The sequence below is a fragment of the Camelina sativa genome, chromosome 14, assembly GCF_000633955.1.
Source record: "Camelina sativa cultivar DH55 chromosome 14, Cs, whole genome shotgun sequence".
Classification (NCBI taxonomy): domain Eukaryota; kingdom Viridiplantae; phylum Streptophyta; class Magnoliopsida; order Brassicales; family Brassicaceae; genus Camelina; species Camelina sativa.
Genome location: NC_025698.1, coordinates 5,175,258 through 5,202,544, shown reverse-complemented (window position 1 = coordinate 5,202,544; position 27,287 = coordinate 5,175,258). Strand labels below are relative to the sequence as shown.

General features: G+C 39.0%; 7 protein-coding genes across 7 annotated transcripts in view; 3 read left to right on the top strand and 4 right to left on the bottom strand.

Moving 5' to 3' along the window:
* Positions 1–467, bottom strand: part of LOC104739778 — a 2,601-nt gene extending 2,134 nt beyond the window's left edge. The window contains exon 1 of the mRNA XM_010460231.2: positions 27–467. Coding sequence (XP_010458533.1) covers positions 27–352 — 326 coding nt within the window. The 5' untranslated portion in view covers positions 353–467. The remainder of the gene's footprint in view (positions 1–26) is intronic.
* Positions 4,078–7,188, top strand: LOC104739774 (universal stress protein PHOS32-like). The gene is made up of 4 exons (XM_010460225.2): positions 4,078–4,191; positions 4,284–4,541; positions 5,594–6,484; positions 6,870–7,188. The coding sequence occupies exon 3, from the start codon at positions 5,723–5,725 to the stop codon at positions 6,449–6,451; it is 729 nt and encodes a 242-aa protein (XP_010458527.1). The 5' UTR covers positions 4,078–4,191; positions 4,284–4,541; positions 5,594–5,722; the 3' UTR covers positions 6,452–6,484; positions 6,870–7,188.
* Positions 7,271–10,580, top strand: LOC104739775 (G-type lectin S-receptor-like serine/threonine-protein kinase SD1-13). Its single transcript, XM_010460226.2, has 7 exons — positions 7,271–8,671; positions 8,748–8,855; positions 8,948–9,141; positions 9,219–9,429; positions 9,520–9,757; positions 9,850–10,000; positions 10,094–10,580. The coding sequence occupies exons 1-7, from the start codon at positions 7,402–7,404 to the stop codon at positions 10,400–10,402; spliced, it is 2,481 nt and encodes an 826-aa protein (XP_010458528.1). The 5' UTR covers positions 7,271–7,401; the 3' UTR covers positions 10,403–10,580.
* Positions 10,772–14,702, top strand: LOC104739776 (G-type lectin S-receptor-like serine/threonine-protein kinase RKS1). Its single transcript, XM_019235912.1, has 8 exons — positions 10,772–12,232; positions 12,344–12,463; positions 12,553–12,749; positions 12,841–13,051; positions 13,139–13,376; positions 13,455–13,599; positions 13,688–14,399; positions 14,595–14,702. The coding sequence occupies exons 1-7, from the start codon at positions 10,780–10,782 to the stop codon at positions 14,000–14,002; spliced, it is 2,679 nt and encodes an 892-aa protein (XP_019091457.1). The 5' UTR covers positions 10,772–10,779; the 3' UTR covers positions 14,003–14,399; positions 14,595–14,702.
* On the bottom strand, positions 14,443–17,972 carry LOC104739777 (G-type lectin S-receptor-like serine/threonine-protein kinase At1g11330). Its single transcript, XM_010460230.2, has 7 exons — positions 16,339–17,972; positions 16,138–16,245; positions 15,856–16,049; positions 15,550–15,760; positions 15,227–15,464; positions 15,003–15,153; positions 14,443–14,924 (listed from the first exon to the last, which is right to left on the bottom strand). Exons 1-7 carry the CDS (start codon positions 17,849–17,851, stop codon positions 14,616–14,618), a joined length of 2,724 nt encoding a protein of 907 aa, XP_010458532.1. The 5' UTR covers positions 17,852–17,972; the 3' UTR covers positions 14,443–14,615.
* On the bottom strand, positions 18,918–21,144 carry LOC104739773. Its single transcript, XM_010460222.2, has 3 exons — positions 20,786–21,144; positions 20,147–20,611; positions 18,918–19,785 (listed from the first exon to the last, which is right to left on the bottom strand). The coding sequence occupies exons 1-3, from the start codon at positions 20,882–20,884 to the stop codon at positions 19,090–19,092; spliced, it is 1,260 nt and encodes a 419-aa protein (XP_010458524.1). The 5' UTR covers positions 20,885–21,144; the 3' UTR covers positions 18,918–19,089.
* On the bottom strand, positions 26,868–27,281 carry LOC104743230. Its single transcript, XM_010464337.1, has one exon. The coding sequence runs from the start codon at positions 27,279–27,281 to the stop codon at positions 26,868–26,870; it is 414 nt and encodes a 137-aa protein (XP_010462639.1).

Sequence of the window (27,287 nt, the reverse complement as noted above, 5' to 3'; positions counted from 1 at the left end):
GAAAAAAAAAAAAAAAAAAAACCAACCAGGCGGATTCGATACAGAGATGACGATCCTCGAAGCAATCCATAACATCGCCTTCCCAAAGCCGCAAAACGCCGCCGCCGTAATCATCCTCCGTCGAATCGTCACCATCGTAGCTCTCGAGTTTCCTCCATTTCCCCTGAGTCTGAAGCGCAACCGTTGAGCAAAGCAGATCGAAATCCAACACAGAGATTCCTTCAAGTTCCGTCAGCCTCTCCCTCTCTTCAACCTCTCCTCCTCCGCCGCCGTCTCCGCCGTCTCTAATGTCGACGATTACTCCTCCTCCGCCTTCTCCTCCTCCACTCTCTAGTTTATCCAAATCCGCCATTGATATGAAAAAAGAGAGAGAGGGAGAGAGAGATTTATTTAGGGCTTTTCCACTTTGGTATCTTCTCCCCCTCCAAATGGATTTGTGCCTTTTTTGGTGAACGAACCGGAACGTCTTTTGATAGTATTTATTTTGTTTTTATTGTTTTCTGCTTTTTTTTTTTTTCTTTTTTTTTTTAAGCGTTAAGAGTGATTTGGCGGGTAATTAATTATTCATAAAACCCAGCTAAACGAAGAACTGTCATTATTAACGGTACAGCTGTTGCCACATCAGATATTTCGACTAGTGGAATTGAGTGCTTGATGATTCTTCTTCTTATCCTATCTTCTCATTTATACAGTAGCACTATAGTATTTCTTAATTTTAGATTTTATTTATCATTTTCCAATATGTGACAGATCAAACAAGTTTTAGTTTATATATTGTCACATGAGGTGTGTGTGAACCGATAAAAAACCGAATTAATAACGTTTCTAAAGAAAGAGGACTTGGCTAATTTAGGACTGACTACTACTACTTTATATTGTTTTTAATCGCATCTTAATTTACGTGTAAGTTGTTATTAGGATTTAGCAATTTATGAGTTTTTTTGTAGTCGTTCGTTCTACCTTCCATTAATTTAATACTTTGCTTTCCGTTTGAATACGTTTTGTTAATAGTACTAATTTGGCTACGAAACGAAAACAAAATCGTTGGCAATTAAACTGATTCGTTTCTGTCCAAATGAATGAAACAAAACTTGTAAAAGGGCTTATATCACATTAGACATTGATCCTGTACTTAATTATGTCTTGACTGGCCTAACAAGTCCCAAACCAGAACCACTACCCAAATGCTTGTGAGTTCCATAGCCTAGCTTCTTCTTCTCGTCGTAAATAAAGTAGGCTAGATCATTGTTGTTCTTCGAGTGTCTCTGTGACATCTCTTTTCACTTCCCAAAACATAAATTAATCAGAGAAGCTTCGGAATTATTTTTAGGGGTTCAACTCAAATCCCCAATCGGTCGAAAACCCTAGAAATTGGAAATTTTTTTTTTATCGAATTATCACGTGTTTCCGTTTTTATTTAACTGAGCTTTACTCCCACTTTTACAGCCGTGATGTTAAAACCCATCAATCTGACAGTTCTTAACAACAGCTAATTCTTATCTTTATAAAAGGACAAAAAACGAGAAAAACAACCCTCGCTTTTTTTAAGATTTGTGAATCAAACACCCAACTAATTAACGTTTGTAAAGAAATAGAACTATGTAAATATGGCTAATTTAGGATTAACTCATTCATGGATATAACTGTTAACTTTTTTTTAATAATAATAATCATCCATTAGCCATATGCACCACATATAATAGATATTAGATAGATAGTACTCTTAATAAATTTGTCTTTATATCATCAAGTGTAACGGTAAGGTTTGTATGTAATCAAACATATAGCTTACTACAGTCCTAAATGTTAGCTGTCGTTGCAGCCGCTCTACCCCTCCATTAATATTGTGCTTATCCTTCTGATGAAAACGTTTTTTGTCAAACAAATAGTAACAAAAAAGAAAAAAAAAATTAACCTTTCAAAACATATATACAACTGTTTGTATAACAATTTCAAAAGGACTACATGTGTAACAATTTATACATTTTGGTTTTGGTTGAATATGATCACTGTCACATGGTATAATATGATCATATTATACAAAATGACTACATGTATAACAATTTATACGATGATTCAAACAGTTGTCATATTAAAAACTAATTTAAAGTTTTACGATGATTCCACATGTAGTCGTCGTATCATATTCAACCAATTGGGTTTTGTATAAATTATAATATGATCACTGTGACATGGTATATGACAATGTACATTTTTGTTTCACTGCATGTCTGCATCAGAATTGGGTAACTTATGTCAAAAAGTCAAAATGAAACTAGGTGGAATTTAACTCCGTGAGCAGTTGGTGATATCATAACATTATCCAACACATGCAAACAAATTGGTGTAATTAATTGTATTAATATCTCATCAATAATTCTTTTACATTAACGCTTTATGAGCTCGAATTAATGTGTATATATACAGTATGGAATTGGGAGGTACCATTATTTTTTCTATTCAATTTTAATCACTTTATGATAAACTTTTATTACGAGGTTACGACTACATGTGAAAACAATGGAAATATGGAATCATCGTATAACAATTTATTAATTTATTAATGGGTTATCCACCTAGCATCATTCTAATGAATTTCACGAGTGATCACGGCTCTGCGTATATTTTTTATTATAACAATCATACAAAGCCATTTTTTTCATTCTTTCTATATATGAATGCACTTCATTATATACTAAATTTTATGCACTTCATTCTTTCAAACACACAAACGTACTGTGTTTCATGTCTGATTTAATTGTTGTTAACTTGTTAATTAATTGTATTACATATATATATATATATATATATATATATATTAGTATATAGTTAGGTGTGCATATGAGAATATTTGTCGTCATGCATCATTTAATCATTACAACAATAGAAACTTACAATAGCAGGTAAATAACATTTTGGCTATAAGCTAGAGACCTTCCGGTTAATAATTTTGTAGGCAGACCTTCGGGTTAGTCTTATCTTCTTCATTTGTCAGCTTCTTCATTTTTTAATCTAAACTTTGTAGGCTAATAGACCTTCATCTTCTTCATTTCTTAATCAAAAAAATTTAAGACTAAAACACCTTCACGTTAATCTCATATATCTTATTCATTTCTCTTCAACAATAGTGATCTTCTTGGTGATTCTTCTTCTAATATCTCAAACTCCTTCATGTCAAACAAGAGTGGTGGGAGTTCCATTCTCAAAGGGATAACTATTGAAATGAAATAATACTTCATTTGCACTATACATATTTGCAGTGTCATTTCAAATATCTACATCATAATAACGTTTGATATATACATCATTTCAAATATATATATATTTACCAACATTTCTCTGACTTTACTATATTTACAAAATTTAGACAAGTCAAAATGTTATTTTTACAAACCACAATCACTTGCAATATTTATCTTTATATTCCAATAAGGGTTCCTAGCATCTACATATTTTTTATTATAGAAAAGTAAATTAATAAAGAAAAAAACATGCAAAATATAAGCAAAACATAAGCAAAACATATTCATTTTTTTTTTTTACTTTTTATGATATATGAAAAGGATAATCTGAGTATCAATTATTGTCATGGCTTTTGTCTTTCTGTTGGTACCTTATTTGTCTTGTTTTTTGGATTTTAAAACAAATTTTAAAGTTTTGTGGTAAATATTATTATGGATAAACTGTTTGGTAAATAAAAAAAATTGAGTATACATGATGTTTGTTTGCAGGCCCGGCCCACAGGGGAAGCAAGTGAAGCCAAAGATTCGGACCCAAAATTTTAAAAGCCTTTTTAATTTAAAAATCTGTTAAACAAAAGGCATTTTTTTAAGGATATGTATAAAGTTTTTTTTTATTTACATTTAAAAGGTCTTTTTCATTTGTAGGATATGTAAAAGGCCTTAAAATATCAAGTGGTGACCTTTTATAAAAAACATATAACTTTTGTCATAGGTGAAAAATACACATTTTTTAAATTTTGCATAGGGCCCTCATTAATGTTGGGCCGACACTGTTTGTTTGATTCTGATAATGTGCCTTGAGCCACATTACATGTGTTCATACCTGTCCGCCTCCACGTTTGGGTTCTGCTCTGCTGCTCTTGAACCTCCATGACTTTGTCCTCTGTTGAAAGTTTTCTCCGCTTATTCTCATAACCTGATCACTAATTTGAAGCTTTTGTTTATTAATGTTGGATCATTTAGCATTAAACTCACCATTTTCTTTTAATTATTACAAATTTATTATGTCACAAGATTACTGATACTAAGATTCCTATGCAGCTGTTGATGGAGCAGGATTTATGGTCCAGGATTTGTGGATTCGGAATACCGCTGGGCCACAAAAGGGTGAGGCCGTCGCTCTCCGCATCATCGCTGATACATCAGTAGTGTATCGTTGCAGAATCGATGCATATCAAGATACTCTTTATGCTGCCTCTGGCAGACAGTTTAACAATGACGATTAACAAAACTCAGCTCTTGGCTTTGATTTTTCTCGTAGTAGCTCAAGCGAATCTGATTTCCTCCACTCTCGAGCAGGTTAAACCGACATCTTTAATTTTGTACTTTTATAATTCTTATAGAATTTACCAATTAACATCCTCATATTTAAATCTGAATTTTTTAGGCTCTTAACTGAATCACGAATAATTTGTTTTTTTTTAATATATACATCATTATATATATATTATATATATATCCTAACATTTCTTTGATTTAACTATATTTTCAAAATTTAGACAAGTCAAGAATGTTATTTTTACAAACCACAATCACTTGCAATATTTATCTTTATATTCCACTAAGGGTACCTAACATCTAATTTCTTCTTTATTATAAAAAAGTAAATTAATAAAGCAAAAAACATGCAAAATATAAGCAAAATATATTTATATGTTTTTTCTTTTTATGATATATGAAAAGGATAATCTGAGTATCAATTGTAGTCATGGCTTTTATCTCTTTGTTGTTAAGTTATTTGTTTTTATTTTTGGATTTTAAATCAAATTTTAAAGTTTTTTGGTAAATAGTATTTTTGATAAACTGTTTAAATAAGATTTTATAGTACAATAAGTTTTCAACTTTTGATTTTTATATTTTAATTTTTTTTTGCAAATAATATTTGAATAAACAGTTTTTATCTATATATGATATTTTTATTTCAAAGGAATTTAAGTGTTAGAGTTTAAATTTGTAAAAAGTAACTGAACTGACATCTCATCCTTATTATCATTTTTGGTTTAGAGGTGTTGAAAGTTCAATATATTTACACTTACTCTATAAATTTAACACTTAATTTTCTTTAAAAAAAAATTTTAACTTTTGATTTTCAAATTAGAATAATTTAAAACTATTTCGCAATGAATTATTAAAATAATGTGAAAAGAGTGAAATGGGAGTTTGATTTTTAGGATTTTGATTTTCTGTCTGATGTGGGTTTTCGGATTTAGAATTTTAAAAACCAAATAAAACCATTTATAATTTGGGTCTGGTTTAGATTTGATTGATTCTTGAAGAAATTAGTGAATTATAAACCAACTCAGGTGTTTCTTATCTGATATTTAAACGGAGATTTATTCCCATCTTTACAGCCGTTCGATCTTAAAACCCATCTAAATCGAACGAACGGCTCTTAACAAAAGACATAGAAAAGGTCTCTGTCTCTCTTTTGTTCTGTTCTCCACCGTCAAACCCAAAGCTCTTTTGATCGCCTGAGAAATATGTCTTCTCCGGGAAAATCTCCGAGATCCGACCGGAAATCACCTACAGTTATGACCGTGCAACCGTCTTCTCCCAGATTCCCAATCGGCACACCTACTGCTGGAGCACAACGTAAGATCGGTATCGCCGTCGATCTGAGCGACGAGAGTGCCTACGCAGTCCAGTGGGCTGTTCAGAACTATCTCCGATCAGGTGACGCCGTCGTTCTCCTCCACGTTCAACCTACTAGTGTACTTTACGGCGCCGATTGGGGCGCCATTGACTTGTCGCCGCAGTGGGATCCGGAGAACGTTGAGTCTCAGAAGAAGCTTGAGGACGATTTCGATATCTTCACGAACAAGAAAGCGAGTGACGTTGCTCAGCCCTTGGTTGAGGCGGATATTTCGTTTAGCATCCATATCGTGAAAGATCACGATATGAAGGAGAGGCTTTGTTTGGAGGTTGAGAGGTTAGGGTTAAGCACTTTGATTATGGGTAGCAGAGGATTCGGTGCTACGAAGCGGAGCAGTAAAGGGAGGTTAGGGAGTGTCAGTGATTACTCAGTTCACCATTGTGCTTGTCCTGTGGTTGTTGTTAGATTTCCTGATGATAAGGATGGAGAAGATGAGAGATTCAGCGAAGATGGTGCTGGGAATCTGGTAGAAAGTGATAAACTTCATACAGTTCCTGAGGTTGCTGAGGAAGAGGGAGAGAAAGATGAGTACCATGATGCTTCCGACAAGCAGTAACAGCAGCAAGCAAGGTTGACTTTGTGAATGCAGGTCAATTTCATTTTACTTGAGACTAAGTTTCATATTAAGTTTTGACCTTTAATACTACCTTCAATCTTAAGGTTTTGTATAAGGAAATTTGTTAGCGGTCATATTTCTCAGCTAGTGCTTGAATGATAGGAAGGTTCACTAAGTTACTGGTTTGTTCATGGTGATTGAGATGTGTATTTGGATTATTTGAGCCATACCATTGCCTTTAGTTGTATTCAGTGATCTCTTGATGTAATTGACCAATTAAACTACATATGCATCTATTGTAATGCAAGAGATTTGCTTGTTTGTAATTTTTTTTTGTTTTTAGTCTCAGTGATGTCTGGATATGTTAAGTCACTACTTATCTGTGATGACTGATCTTGCGTATGCTTCCATGATGCAGAAGGAGACCTCCCCTAAGGAGACATAGAAGAAAAAGAAAGCGTTCTTATGCCCTTGGTTTGTGTTCTTGAGCGCGCTTCATTGTTGTGTTTTTGGGGGTTTGGGGTGTCTCTAGATCTTCGTTGCAAGTATGGTCTTGTTTCCTTGGTTTTGTTTTAAACTCTGTGGAATTTGGGATCTGTGGAATTTGGGATGAGTGGATTCGATGACTTTTGTTGTATGTCTTTGAAAAAGCACTTAAAAGAATTTGAATGGTCTTGTATATCTCTTGGAAGTTGAATTTAGCTGGTAATAAAAACGTCTTTGACGGTTCGAAATGATATTCATATCTTCTCTTACACTTTAGTAATGTTCATAGTTGAATAATAGTCAACTGTGAGGCTTGTCGGTACTAACGATAAAAATGGATTTGAAAATTGACTTGTAGTCAATAGTTTTTTCAACTCTTTGGACATATAAATACGGATAAATGAAGCTCCATGTTTCTATGAGAAAAATAAATTGGCTATAAGCGATTGCCTGAGAGAGAACACATGGGTCGTTTCCTTCTTATTGTTACATTGTCTTTTTGCTCTTTAAGGTTATGTTTTGCTGGGGATGTTTTCTCGTTCTCTAGCGAGCTCAAGGACTCGGAGACACTCGTCTCCAATCGCAGCACCTTCAGGTTTGGTTTCTTCAGTCCGGTTAACTCCACGGGTCGCTACGCAGGAATTTGGTTCAATAAAATTTCTACGCCGCCTGCGGTGGTTTGGGTAGCAAACAGAGACAGCCCGATCAATGACTCTTCAGGAGTGATTGTGATATCCAAAGACGGGAATCTCGTGATTAAGGATGGTCGCGGACGGGTTCACTGGTCGACATATTTCTCACAACCAGTAGCTGCTAACACCACATATGCAAGGCTTCTGAATACAGGGAACCTTGTACTGCAAGGAATTTCAAACAGTGGAGATAAGATTCTGTGGGAGAGTTTCCAGCATCCTCAAAATACATTCTTGCCAACAATGATAGTTTCTACTGATTCAAGAACAGGGAGGAGCCTTAAGCTTGGATCTTGGAAAAACCGTTTTGATCCTTCGCCTGGTCGCTACTCTGCTGGTGTGATACCTTTACCATTTCCGGAGCTTGCCATCTGGAAAGATGATTTTATGGTGTGGCGTAGCGGCCCGTGGAATGGTCAGTACTTTATTGGACTACCAGAAATGAATTTCGGCGTCAATCTTTACGAGTTTACCCTTGATAATAACAACCAAGGATCCGTCTCCATGTCATATACCAATCATGACGCGCTGTTCCATTTTTTCTTGGACTCCGATGGGTATGTGGTGGAGAAATACTGGAACGAGGGTAAGCAAGAATGGAGGACCGGGATACTGTTTCCATCAAATTGTGATATATATGGTAAATGTGGCCAATTCGCCAGTTGTCAATCCCGGTTAGATCCACCTTGCAAGTGCATTAGAGGGTTTGAGCCGCGTAGTCATGCGGAGTGGAACAGAGGAAACTGGACTCGGGGATGCGTAAGAAAGAAGCCGTTGCAGTGCGAGAGACGAGACAATAATGGAAGTAGAGAGGGTGATGGGTTTGTGAGATTGATAAAGATGAAGGTGCCCAACAATCCACAGCGATATAAAGTCAGCGAACAAGACTGTCCTGAAAGCTGTCTGAAAAACTGTTCTTGTACGGCTTACACTTACGGCCAAGGGATGGGCTGTCTTCTTTGGAGCGGAAACTTGATCGATATGCAGCAGTATTTGGGCTCTGGTGTTCCTCTTTACATCCGTCTGGCAGGTTCAGAGCTCAGTAAGTATCAGTATCCCCATTTCCATAAAACTACAGTATAATAGTTCAGGTAGATTTCTCACCAAATCTTTCGTAGAATCCTCAAGCAATCGATCACTTGTGATCGCAATCACGTTGGTAGGGTGCACAGTTTTTGTCGCGGTGATTGTTCTGTTGGCACTGCGGAAGTTGGTTAAGCGCAGAGGTCAGAGTTATAGTTAATTATGTCTCTATAAATATTTGAGATTGGAAGAAAAGTTTACTTATTGTTGTATTGCTTTTCAATTAATTCAACAGAGAAAAACAGAAACACAAGGTTACTATTTGAGAGGATGGAAGCTTTAAATAATAATGAGCCTGGAGCAATACGTGTGAATCAAAAAAAGCTTAAAGAGCTACCATTGTTCGAGTATCAAATATTAGCTGCAGCAACTGACAATTTCGCTATCACAAACAAGCTCGGGGAAGGAGGCTTTGGTTCTGTTTACAAGGTTTGTAAACAATTCTCTGCTTCATTGGTACGAGTGGTTAAACAAGCTGATCCTGGAGTTAAGACTTTCGTTTGCAGGGGAAATTACGAGAAGGGCAAGAGATCGCTGTGAAGAGGCTATCACAAACGTCTGGACAAGGACTCGAAGAATTTGTGAATGAGGTGGTCGTGATTTCTAAGTTGCAACACCGGAACCTCGTCAGATTGCTTGGATTCTGCATTGAAGGAGAAGAAAGGATGCTGGTCTATGAGTTTATGCCAGGAAATTCTTTGGATGCATATCTATTTGGTAGTAGCTTAACATTGGCTTAACTCTGTTCCGTCTTTATTTCCTTGATGGCTAATGCTCATGTTGTGTGCTCCTTGCTGTGTAAACCAGACCCGGTGAAGCAAAGAATTCTTGACTGGAAGAAGCGGTTTAACATAATCGATGGGATTTGCAGAGGTCTTATGTACCTTCACAGAGATTCAAGACTAAGGATCATACACAGAGATCTAAAAGGCAGCAATATCTTGTTAGATGAGAATCTCAACCCGAAGATATCTGATTTTGGGCTTGCCAGGATTTTCCGGGGGAATGAGGATGAAGCAAGCACCCTTAGAGTGGTTGGAACATAGTGAGTCCCCACCCTAACTAACTAGTACACAAATTCCGTTGAACTTTTGTTTTATGTTTATTGATATAACTGACAAAAGCATAAACTCACAGTGGTTATATGGCACCCGAATACGCATTGGGAGGATTGTTCTCAGAGAAATCTGACGTTTTCAGCTTAGGGGTCATACTCTTAGAGATTGTAAGTGGGAGAAGAAACTCAAGCTTCTACAATGATGAGCAGAATCTAAATCTTTCAGCTTATGTAAGTCCACTTCATTAGAAATCATGGCCTTTGCTAAGCTTGTAAAGCTATTATATAACATTCTTCAAACTTTTTTCTCTCTCTTTTTACTAGGCATGGAAACTATGGAACGATGGGGAGATTACCACTCTCGTGGATCCGGCCATCCTTGAAAAGTGTTTTGAAAATGAAATACGCAGATGCGTGCACATTGGACTGTTATGTGTACAAGATCACGCAAATGATAGACCGAGCGTTTCAACGGTGATTTGGATGCTAAGTAGTGAGAACTCAAACCTTCCACAGCCAAAGCAACCCGCGTTTATTGCTAGAAGGGGCACTAAAGAAGTTGAATCTTCGGGACAAAGCCACCCAAGAGCATCGATCAACAATGTGAGCCTCACAGAAATAACAGGACGTTAGCTCTGTAAGTGAGATAAACATACCTTAGCTTTGACAGAATATATAGTTATATATCTGTATATGCAAGAGTAATTTATAGGATAAGAAGTTATAAATTTAGAATCTGGTAAGGTTATTGTATGAGGTCGCATAAATATATAGAACATGTGTATTGTAAACAGAGCATCTGAGAAAATTTATTTGGAATACATTTGCTGCTTTTTAATCCAATCATTGAACACACACATTTATGTAATCTGTAATCATAGGAGTTACTCAAAACACATATTAATGAGTTAGTCTTCTTTCGCAATCCCAACAAAAACTCTCCAATTTTAGTACGTAACTAGTGATTATTTGTGGTGTTCTTTCAGTTACTTTCTCACTTTTTAAGTCACATGAATCAGTTGAAAGTCCAACCTTTGAGAAATATCCAGAACTGGGGCGTGACTGATCAATGTTCAAAAAAGACAGAAGAAGAACTTTACAGTTCATGTCTGATCCACTTGGCTTTTAATACTTGCACAGCATTTATACATTTCAGTAACTCCTTTGCTCAGAAAACAAACACAGAAATGAAGATTTTATTCGTTATCTTCTTTTTTTTCCTCATCCAATCTTGTATCTCCGTTGATATGATCATGAGAAGACAGTCCTTGGTAGATGGTGATGTCATACTCTCTGTAGGTAAGAAATTCGCATTTGGATTCTTCAGTCTTGGGGATTCAAAGCTCCGGTATGTTGGGATTTGGTATGCTCAAATTTCTCAACAGACTGTTGTATGGGTTGCAAACAGAGACCATCCTATTAATGACACATCCGGTCTGGTAAAGTTCAGCAGCAGAGGCAATCTCTGTGTGTATGCATCCGACAATGAAACAGAGCCTATCTGGTCAACTGAAGTCTCAGATAGTATATTGGAAACAACTTTAGTTGCTAGACTCTCTGATTTAGGGAACCTTGTTCTGCTTGATCCAGTCTCAGGGAGAAGTTTCTGGGAGAGCTTTTATTACCCTACAGACACGTTTCTTCCGTTTATGAGATTAGGTTTCACACGAAAAGACGGTTTGGATCGCTTTCTGACATCATGGAGATCTCATGAGGACCCTGGTTCTGGAGACTTAACTTTGAGGATGGAACGTAGAGGGTTTCCACAGCTGATCCTGTACAAAGGTGTTATCCCTTGGTGGCGTATGGGGTCATGGACCGGGCACAGGTGGAGCGGTGTGCCTGAAATGCCAATAGGTTATATCTTCAATAACTCTTTTGTGAATAATGAGGACGAAGTATCCTTCACCTATGGTGTGACAGATGCTTCAGTCATAACAAGAACCATGGTGAACGAGACAGGAACCATGCACCGGTTCACATGGATTGCGAGGGACAAGAGATGGAACGATTTCTGGTCAGTTCCTAAAGAGCAGTGCGACAACTACGCCCATTGTGGCCCTAACGGTTACTGCGATCCCATTCGCTCAAAAATGTTCGAGTGCATATGCCTACCTGGTTTTGAGCCCATCATTCCAAGGCATTGGTTCTTGAGGGACTCTTCTGGTGGGTGTAAGAAGAAAAACAGAACTTCAATATGCAGTGAGAAGGACGGGTTTGTGAAGCTAAAGCGCATGAAGATTCCCGACACATCAGATGCAAGTGTAGATATGAACATAACATTGAAGGATTGCAAACAGAGGTGCTTGAAGAACTGTTCTTGTGTTGCTTACGCAAGCGCTTACCACGAAAGTAAAAGAGGAGCAATAGGATGCTTGACATGGCACGGCGGTATGTTGGATACAAGGACATACTTGAACTCCGGACAAGATCTCTACATACGTGTAGACAAAGAAGAGTTAGGTACATATATAAATCTATTCTTCAAGTTCTTCTTGGTTATTATAAAACAATCATTCTATTTTAACAACGAGAAAAAAAGAAACATGTCATTTATGTTCTTGCTTGTTTCAGCGCTGTGGAACAGAAATGGCTTATCAGGGAAGAGGAGAGTCCTTCTGATTCTTATCAGTTTGATTGCAGCCGTAATGTTACTAATGGTCATTTTGTTCTGTTTCATAAGGGAGCGACGAAGTAAGTAAAGTTCGAGTGATGTAGCTTTTAAACCTCATATGTTTTTTCCTTAGCTCACAGCTAACTACCGAAAACATGCTTAAGTGCAGAGTATAACAGGCATAGAAGCTCTTCAGCAACGTTCACTCCGGTACCTTTTGATTTTGAAGAATCATTCAGCTTTGAACAGGACAAGGCGAGACACCGGGAGTTACCTCTCTTTGATCTTAACACAATAGCTGCAGCAACGGATAACTTCTCTTCCCAAAACAAGCTTGGAGCAGGTGGTTTTGGACCTGTTTATAAGGTAAGGAAGAGGCAAAACCCATCTTCATCAATACTCCTCCAAAAAATAAATCTATTAAGATTAAGGAATGTTTCTTTTGTTTTCTATACAGGGCGTGTTACAGAACGGTATGGAGATAGCGGTGAAGAGGTTGTCGAGAAACTCGGGCCAAGGAATGGAAGAGTTCAAGAACGAGGTCAAGTTGATATCGAAGTTGCAGCATCGAAATCTCGTGAGGATCTTAGGATGTTGCGTTGAATTGGAAGAGAAGATGTTGATTTACGAGTATTTACCAAACAAGAGCCTAGACTATTTCATATTCCGTACGTTCACCATTTCTAACTCAGATTCAAATTTTTCATTTCTAGACTCTGAACCTTCTTGTTTCTTTCTTGTTATCCTCATGCTAGATGAAGAGAAGAGAGCGGAGTTGGACTGGCCAAAACGAATGCAGATAATTCGCGGGATTGCTCGTGGGATCTTGTATCTTCATCAAGATTCAAGACTGAGGATCATCCACAGAGATCTAAAGGCCAGCAATATACTTCTTGACAGCGAAATGATCCCTAAGATCTCGGATTTTGGCATGGCTAGAATCTTCGGGGGGAACCAAATCGAAGGATGCACAAGTCGGGTCGTTGGAACATTGTGAGTTAGTCTTTCCTAATCACCACAAAACTGTCCAAGATCTTTCAACCTTAAGTTGTTTCATGTCTTATTGCACAGCGGATATATGTCGCCGGAGTACGCAATGGAGGGCCAGTTCTCTGTTAAATCCGACGTATACAGCTTTGGAGTATTAATGTTAGAGATCATAACAGGAAAGAAGAACAGTGCTTTCCACGAGGAATCATCAAACCTAGTCGGACATGTAAGTAAACAAAAACACTGCATTTTCTTCACAAAAACAGAAGAAAAAAACAGAACATAAGCAAATGTATGTTTCTTCGTCGTTGTAGATTTGGGATCTATGGGAAAGCGGTGAAGCAACAGAGATCATAGACAAGTTAATGAATCAAGAGACTTATAATGAGAGCGAAATGATAAAGTGCATACAAATTGGGTTGCTTTGTGTGCAAGAAATCGCTTCGGATAGAGTAGACATGTCCTCTGTTCTCACCATGTTGGGTCAAAGCGCCATTGATCTTCCAAATCCGAAGCATCCAGCTTTTACTTCCGCGAGGCGAAGAGGCGGGGAAAATGGTGCTTTGCTCAAGGAGAAAACTGGTATTTCTGTTAATGATGTTACCTTCTCCGATATCCAAGGTCGTTAAAATTTAAAACAACACTCAAATGTTTTACTTCTTTTTGTATAAAAATAGAAAACTATATAGGCTAAGTTACAGGAATAAGTACTGATTTCAAAAAAATCTAACTAATGATAAAACCATTGCTAAAAAGCAAAACACAAATATGAAATTTCTTGGCAGCTCTAGAATAATTTTGTGCAGACAAAGTCAAGGTTGTTGTGTAGTTAATGAATCCATGAAAAGTCAAAACTTATCCACTATTCACGTTTGTTTCTATGTACTATAGCAAACCAACCCAAAAGACAATACCAATAATAGTGTTTTCGTTTCTTCTCTCAAGACAAACCTACTGTGGCTTCTCAAGAACATGGGTGATTTTTGTTCTTCTCCTTTTTCCTTCAGGTTCAGTTTCTTAATCCAGGTTAGTTAATTCTACAGATCTGATCATATCTAAGAATAGGTCAAGTTTCAACAAATCTCAGTTGAATAAAAGAAGAATCTCTGAATTACATTTCTTATTCATTAATCTAACCATTAAACAAACGCAGAATAACAAAACTTGTAAAGATATGAGTCACTTAAAACGTATATATTACATATTTATGTATATAAACAGACTGAAATTGGCTTGGTGAGCTTAACGCCCTGTTACAGCTGTGAGGCTCACATCATTGATAGATACCTTTTGACTACTCTGGTCAGAAGATTCAGCTTCAGAAGCTCCTCTTCTTGCTATAAACGCAGGCTGCTTCGGCCCAGCGAGGTTCGTGCTCTCGGTAGTTAGCATCCAAATCACATTTGAAACATTCGGTCTATCATTTGCAACTTCTTGCACACATAACAGTCCAATATGAACACATTTCTCTATCTCTTTCTCAAAACACTTATCAAATACAGCTGGATCTGCTAGAGAGGCACCTTCACCGTCATTCCACAGCTTCCATGCCTGTAAAAACCAAGTTTCTACGTAAGTTTCAAAAGCTTAATTAGCCATAAGTTACAAAACACTGCTTTGTACACTTACATAAGCCAAAAGGTTCAGATTACTCTCTTCCTTGTGAGAACTAGAGTTTCTTCTCCCACTAATGATCTCTAGAAATATAACCCCTAAGCTGAAAACGTCTGATTTTTCTGAAAAGAAACCTTCCATTGCATATTCCGGTGACATATAGCCACTGCAAAAAAACAAATTTTTCAATAAAACCGCATACCAAAATGTATGTTTTGTATTTAGGAATGGATTCTTACTATGTTCCAACAACCCTTCTTGTGTTAGCTTCATCTTCATTCGCTCGGAAGATTCTTGCAAGTCCGAAATCAGATATCTTCGGGTTTAGATTCTCATCTAACAAAATGTTGCTAGCTTTTAGATCTCTGTGTATGATCTTTAGTCTTGAATCTCTGTGAAGGTACAAAAGACCTCTGCAGATTCCTTCCATTATGTTGAATCTAGTCTTCCAATCAAGAATCGTTTGCTTCAATGGGTCTGAGAAAAGGTAGCAAAATCATTAGTATCCAAAGCCTAAATGGTATATAACAGAGTTAAAAACAGTGGTGATATAAGGTTTTACCAAATAGATATGCATCCAAGCTTTTCTTTGGCATGTATTCATAGACTAACATTCTTTCTTCACCTTCAATGCAACATCCAAGTAATTTCACTAGATTCCGATGTTGCAACTTTGATATCACAACAACTTCGTTCATGAGTTCCTCTAGTCCTTGTCCTGATTTCCTTGAGAGCCTCTTCACTGCAATTTCTTGCCCTTCTGGTAATTTTCCCTGAAGAAAAAACATAAACCAATCACTTAAGCTGAGATTATTTATATACATACAAATATTTCATTTACAGAATGATTCTTGTATAATGCTTTTACCTTGTAAACAGGACCAAACCCTCCTTGACCGAGCTTGTTTCTTAAAGAGAAGTTATCCGTGGATGTTGCTAACACTTGAAAATCAAATAGTGGAAGCTCTTTAAGCTTGATTTGGTTAGAAGCAGACTCATTATCACTTGTAAGTGCTTCCATTCTTTTAAACAATATCTCTGCACTTCTATCTTTCACTGGCTCTGCTAAGGAAAATGATCAATGTCTCAAACAAGTTGTGATAAAAGAAACAATCTGAAGCCAACATGTATAAGTATACAAAACTCTAACCTGGACGCTTTTTGAATTTCCTGCATGCTAAAAGAATGCAGACTGCAGCGATAAGCGTAACGCCTATCACAGGTGCTGCGATCATAATTGCTAGATTGCTATGTGTTTCTATAAGAATTGGTGAGAAAATATAAGTCAGTGAAGTCAAATTGAAGAGAACAAAAAAAGTGAGAACCGTACCACTAGAGATATTTCACTTACTAAGTTCTGAATGTGCAACTCGAATATAAAGATCAATGCCACTTCCCAAAAATGATTGCATATCAACTAAGTTACCACTCCAAAGCATGCATCCGATTCCTCTATCATAAGCATAAGCCGTGCAAGAACAGTTATCTAAACATACTTTAGGACAAACTTGTTCATTAGCTTGAGACCGTTCCGCATTGACTGGCACTTTCATCTTCTGCAGCTTAAAAAACGCATCTGCCTTCCCTCCACCACCACCACCATTACTAACATTTCTCTGTCTTTCACACAGCAATGGAGCTTTTCTCACACATCCATTACTCCACTTCCCTCCATTCCACTCTGTGCTGTTCTTTGGTACAAACCCTTTAACGCATTTACAAGGCGGGTTTTCCCTGGTATCGCAGGTCCCGTATGGACCACATCTACCATATGCATCACAGTCTGTGAATGGAAACTTTACACCGATCCTCCAAGTTCTCATAGAAGTACTCCAATCTTTCTGATATATAGCTCCGTCAGGATCCAAGTTAAAGTGATACATAAACGAGTCATTAGCATAAGACATTGAAATGGTGCCTTGGTTATCACTGTTGAGATTAAACCCATCAAGAAACAGAAGCGAATCCATATTCGGTAAACCGATGAAAACCTGACCGTTCCACGGTCCGCTACGCCACGATATATCATTGTTCTTCCAGACTAGAAGCTCAGGGAACGTGAAAGGAGCTATACCAGCTGTGTAGTTCCCTGTTGAAGGATCATCATGGCTTCTCCAAGAAGTAAGCTTCAGATTCTCTCCAGTTATACCGTTGGTTCCAAGAGTCATTCTTGGCATGAAAGAATCATAAGGATGCTTGAAACTCTCCCACAGTGTCTCGCCATTGTTTCTGTTATCTTGTAACATAAGATTCCCAGAATCCATTAGCTGAACCCAAGTAGCATTTGGAGCCACTTGTACCGTAACATTCGTCGACCATAGAAGGCGGTTCCTACCATCGGTGACCGCAAGATTCCCATCTTTATAGATCGAGATAACACCGGAAGTGTCGTTGATGGGTGTGTCTTTATTAGCAACCCAAACCACAGTTTGAAGTGGAATCTTGTCGTACCAAATCCCAACATAACGTAACCGAGTAGTGGAATTAACAGGAGTGAAGAAACCAAACCTGAAAATACTACTTTTGCACAGAAGGGTCTCTGCCGCTGAATCTTTGATCGGAGTTGAGAACGTGATCCTGTCCTGGCCAAAACAGAGTCTGAGAGAGAAGCAAGTGAATGCAAGTAGAAGAAGAACTAAACGACGACGTATGCTCACTGAAACCACCATAACTCTCTGAAACAGAGTGATTCCTCTGTTTTTCCTACAAGAGAGGTAAAAATAGTAAACTACTACTAGTCTTTTTCTCTTTGTGACTAGGTTAGAGAAATTGATGTAAGTGTTTTTTTGTTTTTCTTTCAAGGAAGATTTGTTTTCTGGTGGGAGTAATAATAATAATACTAATAATATGTTTGGTGGATTCATTGAACAGCCCACCAATCAGAAATTCAGAATAAACCACCAATCTTGACTTTTCTGTGAAATTTGGAGGAAACGATTGAAAGTGAGAGGACTACTTGCATTAGTGCGATTTCAAATGGGGTCGTTGTTTATCATTGTCGAGAGTACACTTGTTTCTTTACATTTTATAGTATTAGTAAACAAATATTACTTTTTTGACTTTTCTTTTGTTCACACTCTTTTAATGGTTATACAAAGCAACGCGTGTTTGGTGTTTAGCCGTCGTTCATCTGTTTCAAGTTGGATTAGTTCGCAAATGCTTTTGTGGGTAGCTAATTGGTTTTGGAATTTGTTGTTTAGTTAACAGTGATCTGAGTGAAGCACACAAATGTGTTCTATGAAATGTCTAAAAGAACTGTGAAAAAAATCCATGTACCAGAATAATCCACGTAAGGAGATGTTTCGCGGAAATTGGACTAGTCATGTACAATCAAATCAAAGGTCTTATCGTAGGAAAGTGTGATTGTAAATTTGTAAGAAACAACTTCGTATAAACAAGGTTATTCTTGAATTATATATAATATTGTTGAACAAAAGATTCGATTTATGGTCAGTTGAAATGGAACAGAAAGTTAAAATAAATGTAAAAGCTTTAACAAACAAATTTATCGTGTATAGATTAAACAGATGGGTCATGGGTCTCTATCGAACAACACATTACTACACGGGACGATGCGTCAAAGATGTCTTCATTATTGTATGAAGTAAGTCCTGGGAATAAGGTCATTGACTTCGGAAAAATGAAAAGTCTAGATATTTTGTATGTTCATGATAGGTGTAAGGTCACAACATACATAGCTCTCAACATCAATCAATGTAAAGTGACATACTGTTTAAGAATTCTTTAATTCACGTTTACTTGAAAATGCCAGAACTTATGTAAGGTTGCAATGAAGACATACTAATCATTGATCAATCAATTCTTCAGTTATTTTAGTTCTCCCTAAGCATAAAGCATTACGCCATTTGTTACCATGACAATAAAAGAAGCAAGTTGGTGTACTATTCCAACATAGATGTAAACAATTACTAACAAGACAACAAAGATTTTTATAAGAGACGATAGACAATAAACATTCCGACTCTTTTACCATCAAGGCACAAAAATGGTAGCTGCATTAGACACTTTTTATTTTTACCCTAAAAAATGCAGTCAGTGGTAAATAGAACCATCAATGTACATGTAATGAATAACCTTGAGATCACAGCGACCAGTGAGACTGTAGCATAAGACCTATGGTTCTTCCATTACTGTTTGTGTGATAAGCAAGACCTGGACTTAAGCTAAACCGACCGCCTATGTTGAATTTCAGATACGATTCCACCTGAAACAGATCATGATTTCTTGAACCATCAACAACTCCCCCAACACTCATGCCCCAGCCCACTTCATCCTCTGGGTTGTCTGTAATAGACACTGACCATTTCACTTGCTTTGCTCTTGAATTCTGAATTTCAATCCATCCCCCTAGTTTTGTAGACTCGTCCATTAGAGAGTCTAACTTCAAAGCAATGGAGCTAGACGACACATGATTCACGCTTCTGCTCATCTCCAGAGGCGGTGTTGATGATTCAGGCTCCACAGCAGTATGGCGCCTTAGGAAACTTACTGGAAGCGTAATGGCTCCAGCAGAGTGGCGGTTGCTAGACGGTGTGAAAATTTCGTGACAGCCGAATAGAGATAGTTTCAAACTTCTGCGAATGTGGCAAGTTACTTGCCCAAAGGTTCTGAAACAACGTTCCGTTGCCATTAAACCCTGTTCAGCTTCAAGGTTTGACATGGATTGTGCCAGTGAACCTGTGATGTTTGCCTTCCTGACTGTTAACCCTATGGCACTACCATTATGTTGGTTTAAAAGAGGTGGTCCGAGTTCAGAAACTTCTGTAAGACTCATTCCCTGCAAGTCAAAGATGTATTTGTAGCTTCGTCAATAACAATAATTTATGAGAAGTGGTAAAGAAAAAACCATGAAGAAGAATCTAACATGCCATTAGCAGAGATTCAAGTGAGAATTAAAAGATACCATCGAAATAGTATAGCTTAGAGTTTCTATCTTTAAAACCGTCAAGCTTGCTATGTTAAGGTTATATGCATCAAGCCAAACTATAAACTAAATCAATGAGAATCTGGAATCAGTTTTGAGATTCAACTATTGACCCTTTGGTGTTTAAATGATCCAAAAAATATGAATGCTGAATATAATAAAAGCAAGTACACAACCAATATAGAAATAAAAACCTGCAACAGAAGATGGATACCTGGTAAGAAGAGACTATATCAGCATCAACATCTCTGAAATGGGCACCAACAGGAATAGCAACAGCAGAGAACCAATCATTAATATCTGCCCTGTAGAAGACTTTAGCTAAAGACAACTGCTGGCTCCCTGAGAAATCACTGAGATTGCCTTCTTCCCCTTTGTATCCAGCAACGAGCTCAGCCACAAGCCTATCTGTCTCCCTAAGACTCGTTTCAAACACAAACCTTGAAAGCAATCCAGGTCTCACTCCTTCTCTATCGAAACTCTCCTCGTCAGTGTTACCAATCAGCAATATAGCTCCAAGCACATCAACCTCACCTCTCACATGAGTGCTAGTCTCTTGAAACGGACCACCTTTAGATGATTTATACGAGGAGATGATCCGCTCCACTTTCTCTTGTCTATCTCTAAGTTTCATCAAATCCGAGAATGCTTCTCTTTGTAATCGCTTCAAGATATCGATCTGAACACAAATCCCAAACCATTTCAGAACAACAATGCAGATACACACAAATTAAAGATGGGGTTTTTAAAAGCTAAAGTTAAGAGATAACATCAATGGTGGTGATACCAAGGTTGTTACTTTTAGGGCCATTACAGACCATTTCAAACAAAGAGGATGGATGAAGAGATTTACCGGGTTCTGGCGAGAAGGACCGAAATGGCGGGATACTAAATCCTGGCTCGATTTCGCAAAGCTCTTAACTTTCTCAAACACCGAAGCAATTGGATCCATTCTTTCTCAGAAACTGATTAGGAAAGCTTGAAGAATCTGGAAAAATTCGTACCGAGCTACGAAAAAGCACCAGAGACTGTACAGAGGAAGCAGAGAGGTCTGTTCAAGAATAGAAAAAAAATTGATTAGGGTTTATTGAGTTTGGATTTTTGGGGGTTCTTTGAGAAACCTTTTTGATTTTCAAAATCTGGAATTTTTTTTCAGCCATTCGGGTTTCTTAGGTCGGTTTGATTCGGGTCTCTTCGAATTTTGATTATTTCCGGTTAAAGAGATTTGGTCGGAAGTTAAACCAATGTTATTTCACCTTTCAATAATGAAGGTTGACTTCATTGACATTTTGGAAAGTCGTGTGTTACAGTTGGAGGTCTTCTAAAATAAATAAAGAATGAATCTAGTTTGGCATGCTTGATTATTTAATGTTATTTTCTTTATTTAATATAGAGAAAACGATTGTTTAACGTCATCAAGTTTGAAACTTAAATATTATTCTAATTAAATACGTAACGTATTAAACTCATAAAAGACTCAAAGATTAAACGAAAGTCTAAAACAACCTAATAAGTAATACGTATTCTTTAATATCTATCTTATATATCACTGGTGTGGTTCCAGTTAGAAAATTCAAAACAAGAGAGGACGAGCACAAAAAGTTTATTACAGGACGAAATTTGGATTTGTATAATGTTGATGATAGGCAATGAAGATATATCTTATTAAAAATTGATTACTATAAATGAATACAATGCGTTAATTTGAGTACAATTTTTTTTATTGATAAGAAAAACATCATGTGACATCAATCTTGTAGCTATATAACAATTATTGTTGATATTGATTTGAAAATAACAATTAAATACTGTAAAAAAGGAAAAATAAAATACGAAACCAGCATTTATAGAGTCTTCAACTACTAAAAGTGCATTGATGTCGCCGACAACAAAAGGAAAAAAAAATGTAGAAACTAGGTTTCCACGATGAATTTGTTTAAGGAGGGAAACAAATTCAATAGAGTTATCTTTCTAGAAAACAGATTTAAGCCTTTGAATTGAAAGTAAAGAAGTAGAACTCAAAAGAATTAGGGTTTATTGCCAAGAATAAGAGGAGAACTCGATTATTGTCTTTTATTCTCGATGCCTTACAATGGAGAAGTCTCTCCTTCTTTATACATGTTCTAAGATTACACAATATATTAACTTTCCTTAGCGGACGAAGTGAGATATGGAAAACTGCCTTATTGCTTCAGTCGGCCGCCGTGCCGAAGTGGAAGTCGGTTCCTTCTTCTTCAAGGCTACGCTTTGGCCGAACTGACTTCTTGTTGACCTAATCAAGCCCTTAACCGGTTTCCCGGTTAAATCATCAATTAGTATTTCTGGTTTAGCTCGGTATGTCGGGGGTGTTGAATCCCGCACCAACAATTAGTCCCCCCCAGTTCCGAATATTCGAGATTCAATTCGAATGTTTCGAACTATGGGAAAAGAATATCCGATCTAATCCATGAAAACTTAATTGATTTTACCCGGATTCTCGCGTCATTTCGCCGCGAATTGTTCGGACGACACGTGTCGTTTGCATCACATCAGTTAGCCCGGAATTCGAAGAGTCGCATAGGTCATAATTTCTCTTCGTAGGGTTGCCACCCGCTCGACTCTATAAATACGCCTCCCCTTTCGTCATTTCTCATTTTCTGTCAACAACGAAAGGTAATCTGCTCCGATCTCTCTCCTATTTATTTTGTTAGTTCCGATTTTCTTCCGCACTCTCCGAACTCAGAATATGGCAAGCACATCAGAACCCATCTCTTCGCCAGAAGTCGAGGGCGAACAGCTAATTCGTCGATCTCCCAGGCGGAAAACTCTCGACCCAGAGCGTTCTGCGCAGATCGGTGAGTCGAGTAGATCGGCTTCCGAAGTCCCACCACACCTTGTTCGCTGTTCAGCAGGAACTTCATCTTCACAAGTATTGCCGTTGCCACCAGTTCGTCCTGAAGAGGAAAGCACCGAACTGACTCATGGCGTACTATCACAAGAAGAAGATCGGTTTGTTCCCTTAGGACTCTTGATCGAGGATATCGATCCCTTGTTTGACCATAAAGGACAGATTGGTGGCGAAAAGAGTTTGAGTTCGTCCAAAACCGTGAACGACATGCTGAACTCATGTGGTTTATTCAACAGCGAAGTCACAATTCTGATTCCTCGAGAGGACCAACGCCCTTGGAACCCTCCGGAAGGGTATATATGTCTATACGAATGTTACTTTACCGAATGTCGCCTCTTATTCCCAATCTCTGCGTTGATATCTCTCTACGCCCAAAGACGCAGGATAGCGATCTGCCAGTTCGTCCCCGGAGCTATTTGTAACTTTATGGCTGCCCTCACTGTAGCAGCCAAAGTCGGGGTCAATATTGGAGTTCAATGTTTTGAACAACTATCCAATTTTAAGTTATCAAAGAGTCTACACCGCTGGGAAGAGAATATAAGGCCGGCGCACAATTTCCTTATCGGTAAAAGAGTGAGCAAATTCAAGAAGTGGATGAACCACTACTTCTACGTCCGCGTCGATCAGTACTCACTCGCTAACCCATTGGGTTTCCATCGGAGAGTGTGGAATGAAAATCCTGGTAGATTTTATATTTCCAGCACGTTTTAATTGACTTCGGCACCTCTAACCAGTTTTAACTTTTTCGTGTCATGTTTCCAGATCGTCTATTCTGCGCGACGCGGCTAGCTCCAAACTACCGTCCCGTCAGAGACGCTCTATTAACCGGAAACAATCGTCAGTGGGAGTTCATCACCCGTATCCGTGTCGAAACAGCGATGGGCAAACCCAGGACGACGTTCCTAAGTTTTGCTAGGTCACTAGGACAAAGTGCGTAAACCTACCGGAGCACGTTTCCTTGAATCGGACAGTCTCCAGATCGTTCGCCGCGACACTCAGGCTGCCATTGAAGCCGACATCGACCCATCTTAGGGTCGAACCGAAGTCGATCCCATCCCGGACCAGACCGACGTCGACCCTACTCAGGCTTCTGGAGAAAACGTCAACACAGTCGATGTCGCGGAAGGAGATATTCTCCATTTGGCCTTAGAGAATGCCAATCTTTCGATCGAAGAACAGGATGTCCCGCAACTTGAAGTTGGATCCAAAAGAAGGAAGAAGAAGAAGAAGCAAACCAGAGATAACCCAGTCGCTGAGCCACAGCCGGTAGTGAACCGCAAACGCTCGGCGGAAGAAGACGGATTGGAATCTGCCGATCGATTTCGCCTGGAAAGGAGAAATGATAAGACAGATCGCTTCTCTTATCATTACTTCGGCGACTACCCTCTGGTGACCAATCGCAAAGCCTCAAGCGAGCTCTTCCGAACCTTGAAGACCTCCAGTTGAATCCTTCCGTCGGCGGATGAACTTGAATTTAAACAGGTGTTCCTTGATGTCGCCGAGTGCCACCTAATGCTATGCCGCCAAGATGAAATTTGCTTGAAATTCTAAACATCAAACTCCCATTTCACTCTTTTCACATTTTGTTTAATTTGCTTGAAATTTCAGCGGGTGAACTGACATATGTTCTTCGGGTTTGCAGACTGCCGCCAAGATGAACACGCTGACTCAATTATACGATAGGCGTGCCAAATCCAGTAAGAAGTCTGGATTGGAGCTCGAAAAGGTGAAAGAATGCGCAGAGCAAATCCGGATTGCCAGCGACGCCAAGGATGCGAGGATCAAAGAGCTCGAGGCGCTTGTTGCCGAGAAAGATGGTATCATCGCCAACTCCGAACTGAGGATTAGTGAACTGAACTCCCAAGCGCTTACTCTCGAGGAAGAGAAGAACGAACTGCAGGAATCATGCGACGGGTTAAAGGTTCAGCTCAACTTCGAAGTTAAGAGACTTCGACGGGATCGTTGGGAGAAGGTGGAGCGAACAACAATGAAAGCGCAGACTCGACTGGATAAGGTCAAGGCCTATCTACTCGAACAGGAGAAAGTTCGTCCCCTGGAAGATCTGCTAAACCAAGCTTTCGGGATACAGGAAACTGTACAATATCTGGTCGAAAATGGGGCCATCATTCCGGCGGAACGAATCAAGGAGATTGACGAGAAAAATTCCGAAGCCGAGGAGACTGTCAAGGCGATCGATGTCCTTGATCTGAACGAAAAAGATCTCAACATGTCCCCGGATCAGCTCGGCTATGGATTTCCCCCCCCCCGGAACGACGGCTCCGGACTCCGTCCAACATCCGTACGGTTCTAATGCCGATAGCTTTCAGGCCGATTTGACCGGTGCCTATGATACTTAGCTGTATTTTTGTTTCCTTCTCTTCTTTTTCTTTTGTTGTTAATCCTACGGGTCTGAGTACCCTTGTAAAACATTGTCGACTTGTTCGGCCCATTTTCTCTTTAGGGACTTAATTACCGAAATTTTTCTTTTTACCATAAAAGGAAAAACTGATAAATTTGCATTCTTACCATTTTACACGGAAAGTTGCCAATTTTGAAAAGAGGATTTTCCTCCCAATACTCGTATAAATCTATCCGGCGCTGCCTACGGATTAAACATCCCAAGAAGAACTCTCAATCAAGACAATGTCAAGCTCGGTTAGCAGCGTGGAATCCCCACTAGTTGGCAACGATGTGCCGACGTTCTCGAATGCCGAAGCTATCGAAAGGGGGATGGCGTACTACCCGAACATCCGAGCTCCCTGGATGTTGATGTTCCGCGTGAAACCGGAAGAATGGCGCGAACTGGAAGAATTTCTTCATGAGGTGGAAGATCGCCATACGGAATATCGCGATCGTCTTGCCGCATCGGAACAAGTACAGCGAGATCTGCTACTCAAACTCGAGATGCTAGAATCTCACCCAAAGGATTGGATTAAGAATGGGTTCGACAAGATAGCTGTTTTGCCGCCATGTCTTGTTGCGTACTGCGACGAATGCCGAAGGGAATCAGATTGGAGACCGACGCACATGGACCCTGTCTTGATCGATGACTTCATTCTCGACAACGTTAAGCCGTTCTACATTAATCGGCGTACAATCGGTGCCGAGCTTGCCGAGGCCGACGCCTTTTTCCGTCAGGTAGCCACTACCCTCTTTTCCTTTTTGCTTTCCTTATAAACGACCGAAATTTGTCTTCTTCGTACTAACCCGTTGTTGATTTTGCGTATGCAGATTGAGGGTACTCACCAAGAACTGACTCAAGATCTTCAGTACTTTCATATGAAGAAAGGCAGGATTGACCGACGGTTGAGGACTCTGGAATCCGAGATCGCCCTACTCAAGGCGAAAAGGAAAAGAACTACTGACCTGCTTGATGAATCCGAACAGAAGGCCAGAGCATTGGAGACTCGTTCCGAGGACTGGGAAAAGACTGGGTTGCAAATATTATGGCCAATGCCGAAGCGACTCAAGATGAGCATTCGCGAGATTGCTGCGAATGGCGCATCAGTTTGGAATTAGGATGTTTCGTTTGATAATTTTAATAAAATGCAACTGCAATATAGCAGGCGAACTTGAACTTTGCTTATCGTAAAATCTCAATAAAACTTTACAGTAATAATAAGAGATTTATTTTGCTACTTTATTCTCAAAAATGTGCCAGAAGCGAGACATCTCCCGGCTTACATCAGGCAATATTTATTAAGTGACGGTAGACAAAATCGATTAGAGCCTCAAAAGCAGGCTATGAATTTTAAACGAAGTGTGTTTGCTCGGAGAGCGAGATACTGGGCTCGACTTATCTCCTTTTTACTTTAGTTCGGTGGCCCGAGTGCGAAATTGTTCTCTGGGTTCGGCTTACCATACCATCCGAACTAAAGGTTTGGTGCGAAATAAATACTCTGGGTTCGGCTTACCCCAACAACTAAGAGATTGGGCGCGAGGGGTCGTAGGGGTCTATATTTGCCTGTATGATTTGACACTCCGGAGACTTGAGGCGATCCCGCTCCGGCTTGTGGGGACCGGTAAGATGGTCCCCGCTCTGTAATTGCTATGCGTTCTCCGCCGTCCTCTGCTTTTTTTCGATAACAGAGCACACTCGGGCTATCCTTTGGTCGCCATAAAGTGTGCAAATTCCTGTGGTGGTCGGGAATTTGAGGCAGAGGTGATAGGTCGATGGTACGGCCTGCATCAAATATATCCACGGTACCCCCAAAATGGCGTTGTAGATCGGAGGTGCATCAATGACTGCGAACTTAGTCTTCCGGGTCACTCCGCCAGCTCGTACTTGTAGTTTTACGTCGCCCATTGACATCTTAGCGACCCCATCATAGCCCGTCAGCGTTCGAGTTTCGGGTTTCAGTTGGTCTGGTGTGACGCCCATTTTTTCTAACGTTTGCCAGCATAGTACGTTGACGGTGCTCCCGGTGTCGATCAGGACTCGTTCGACGTTGAAGTCGCCCATTGTGAC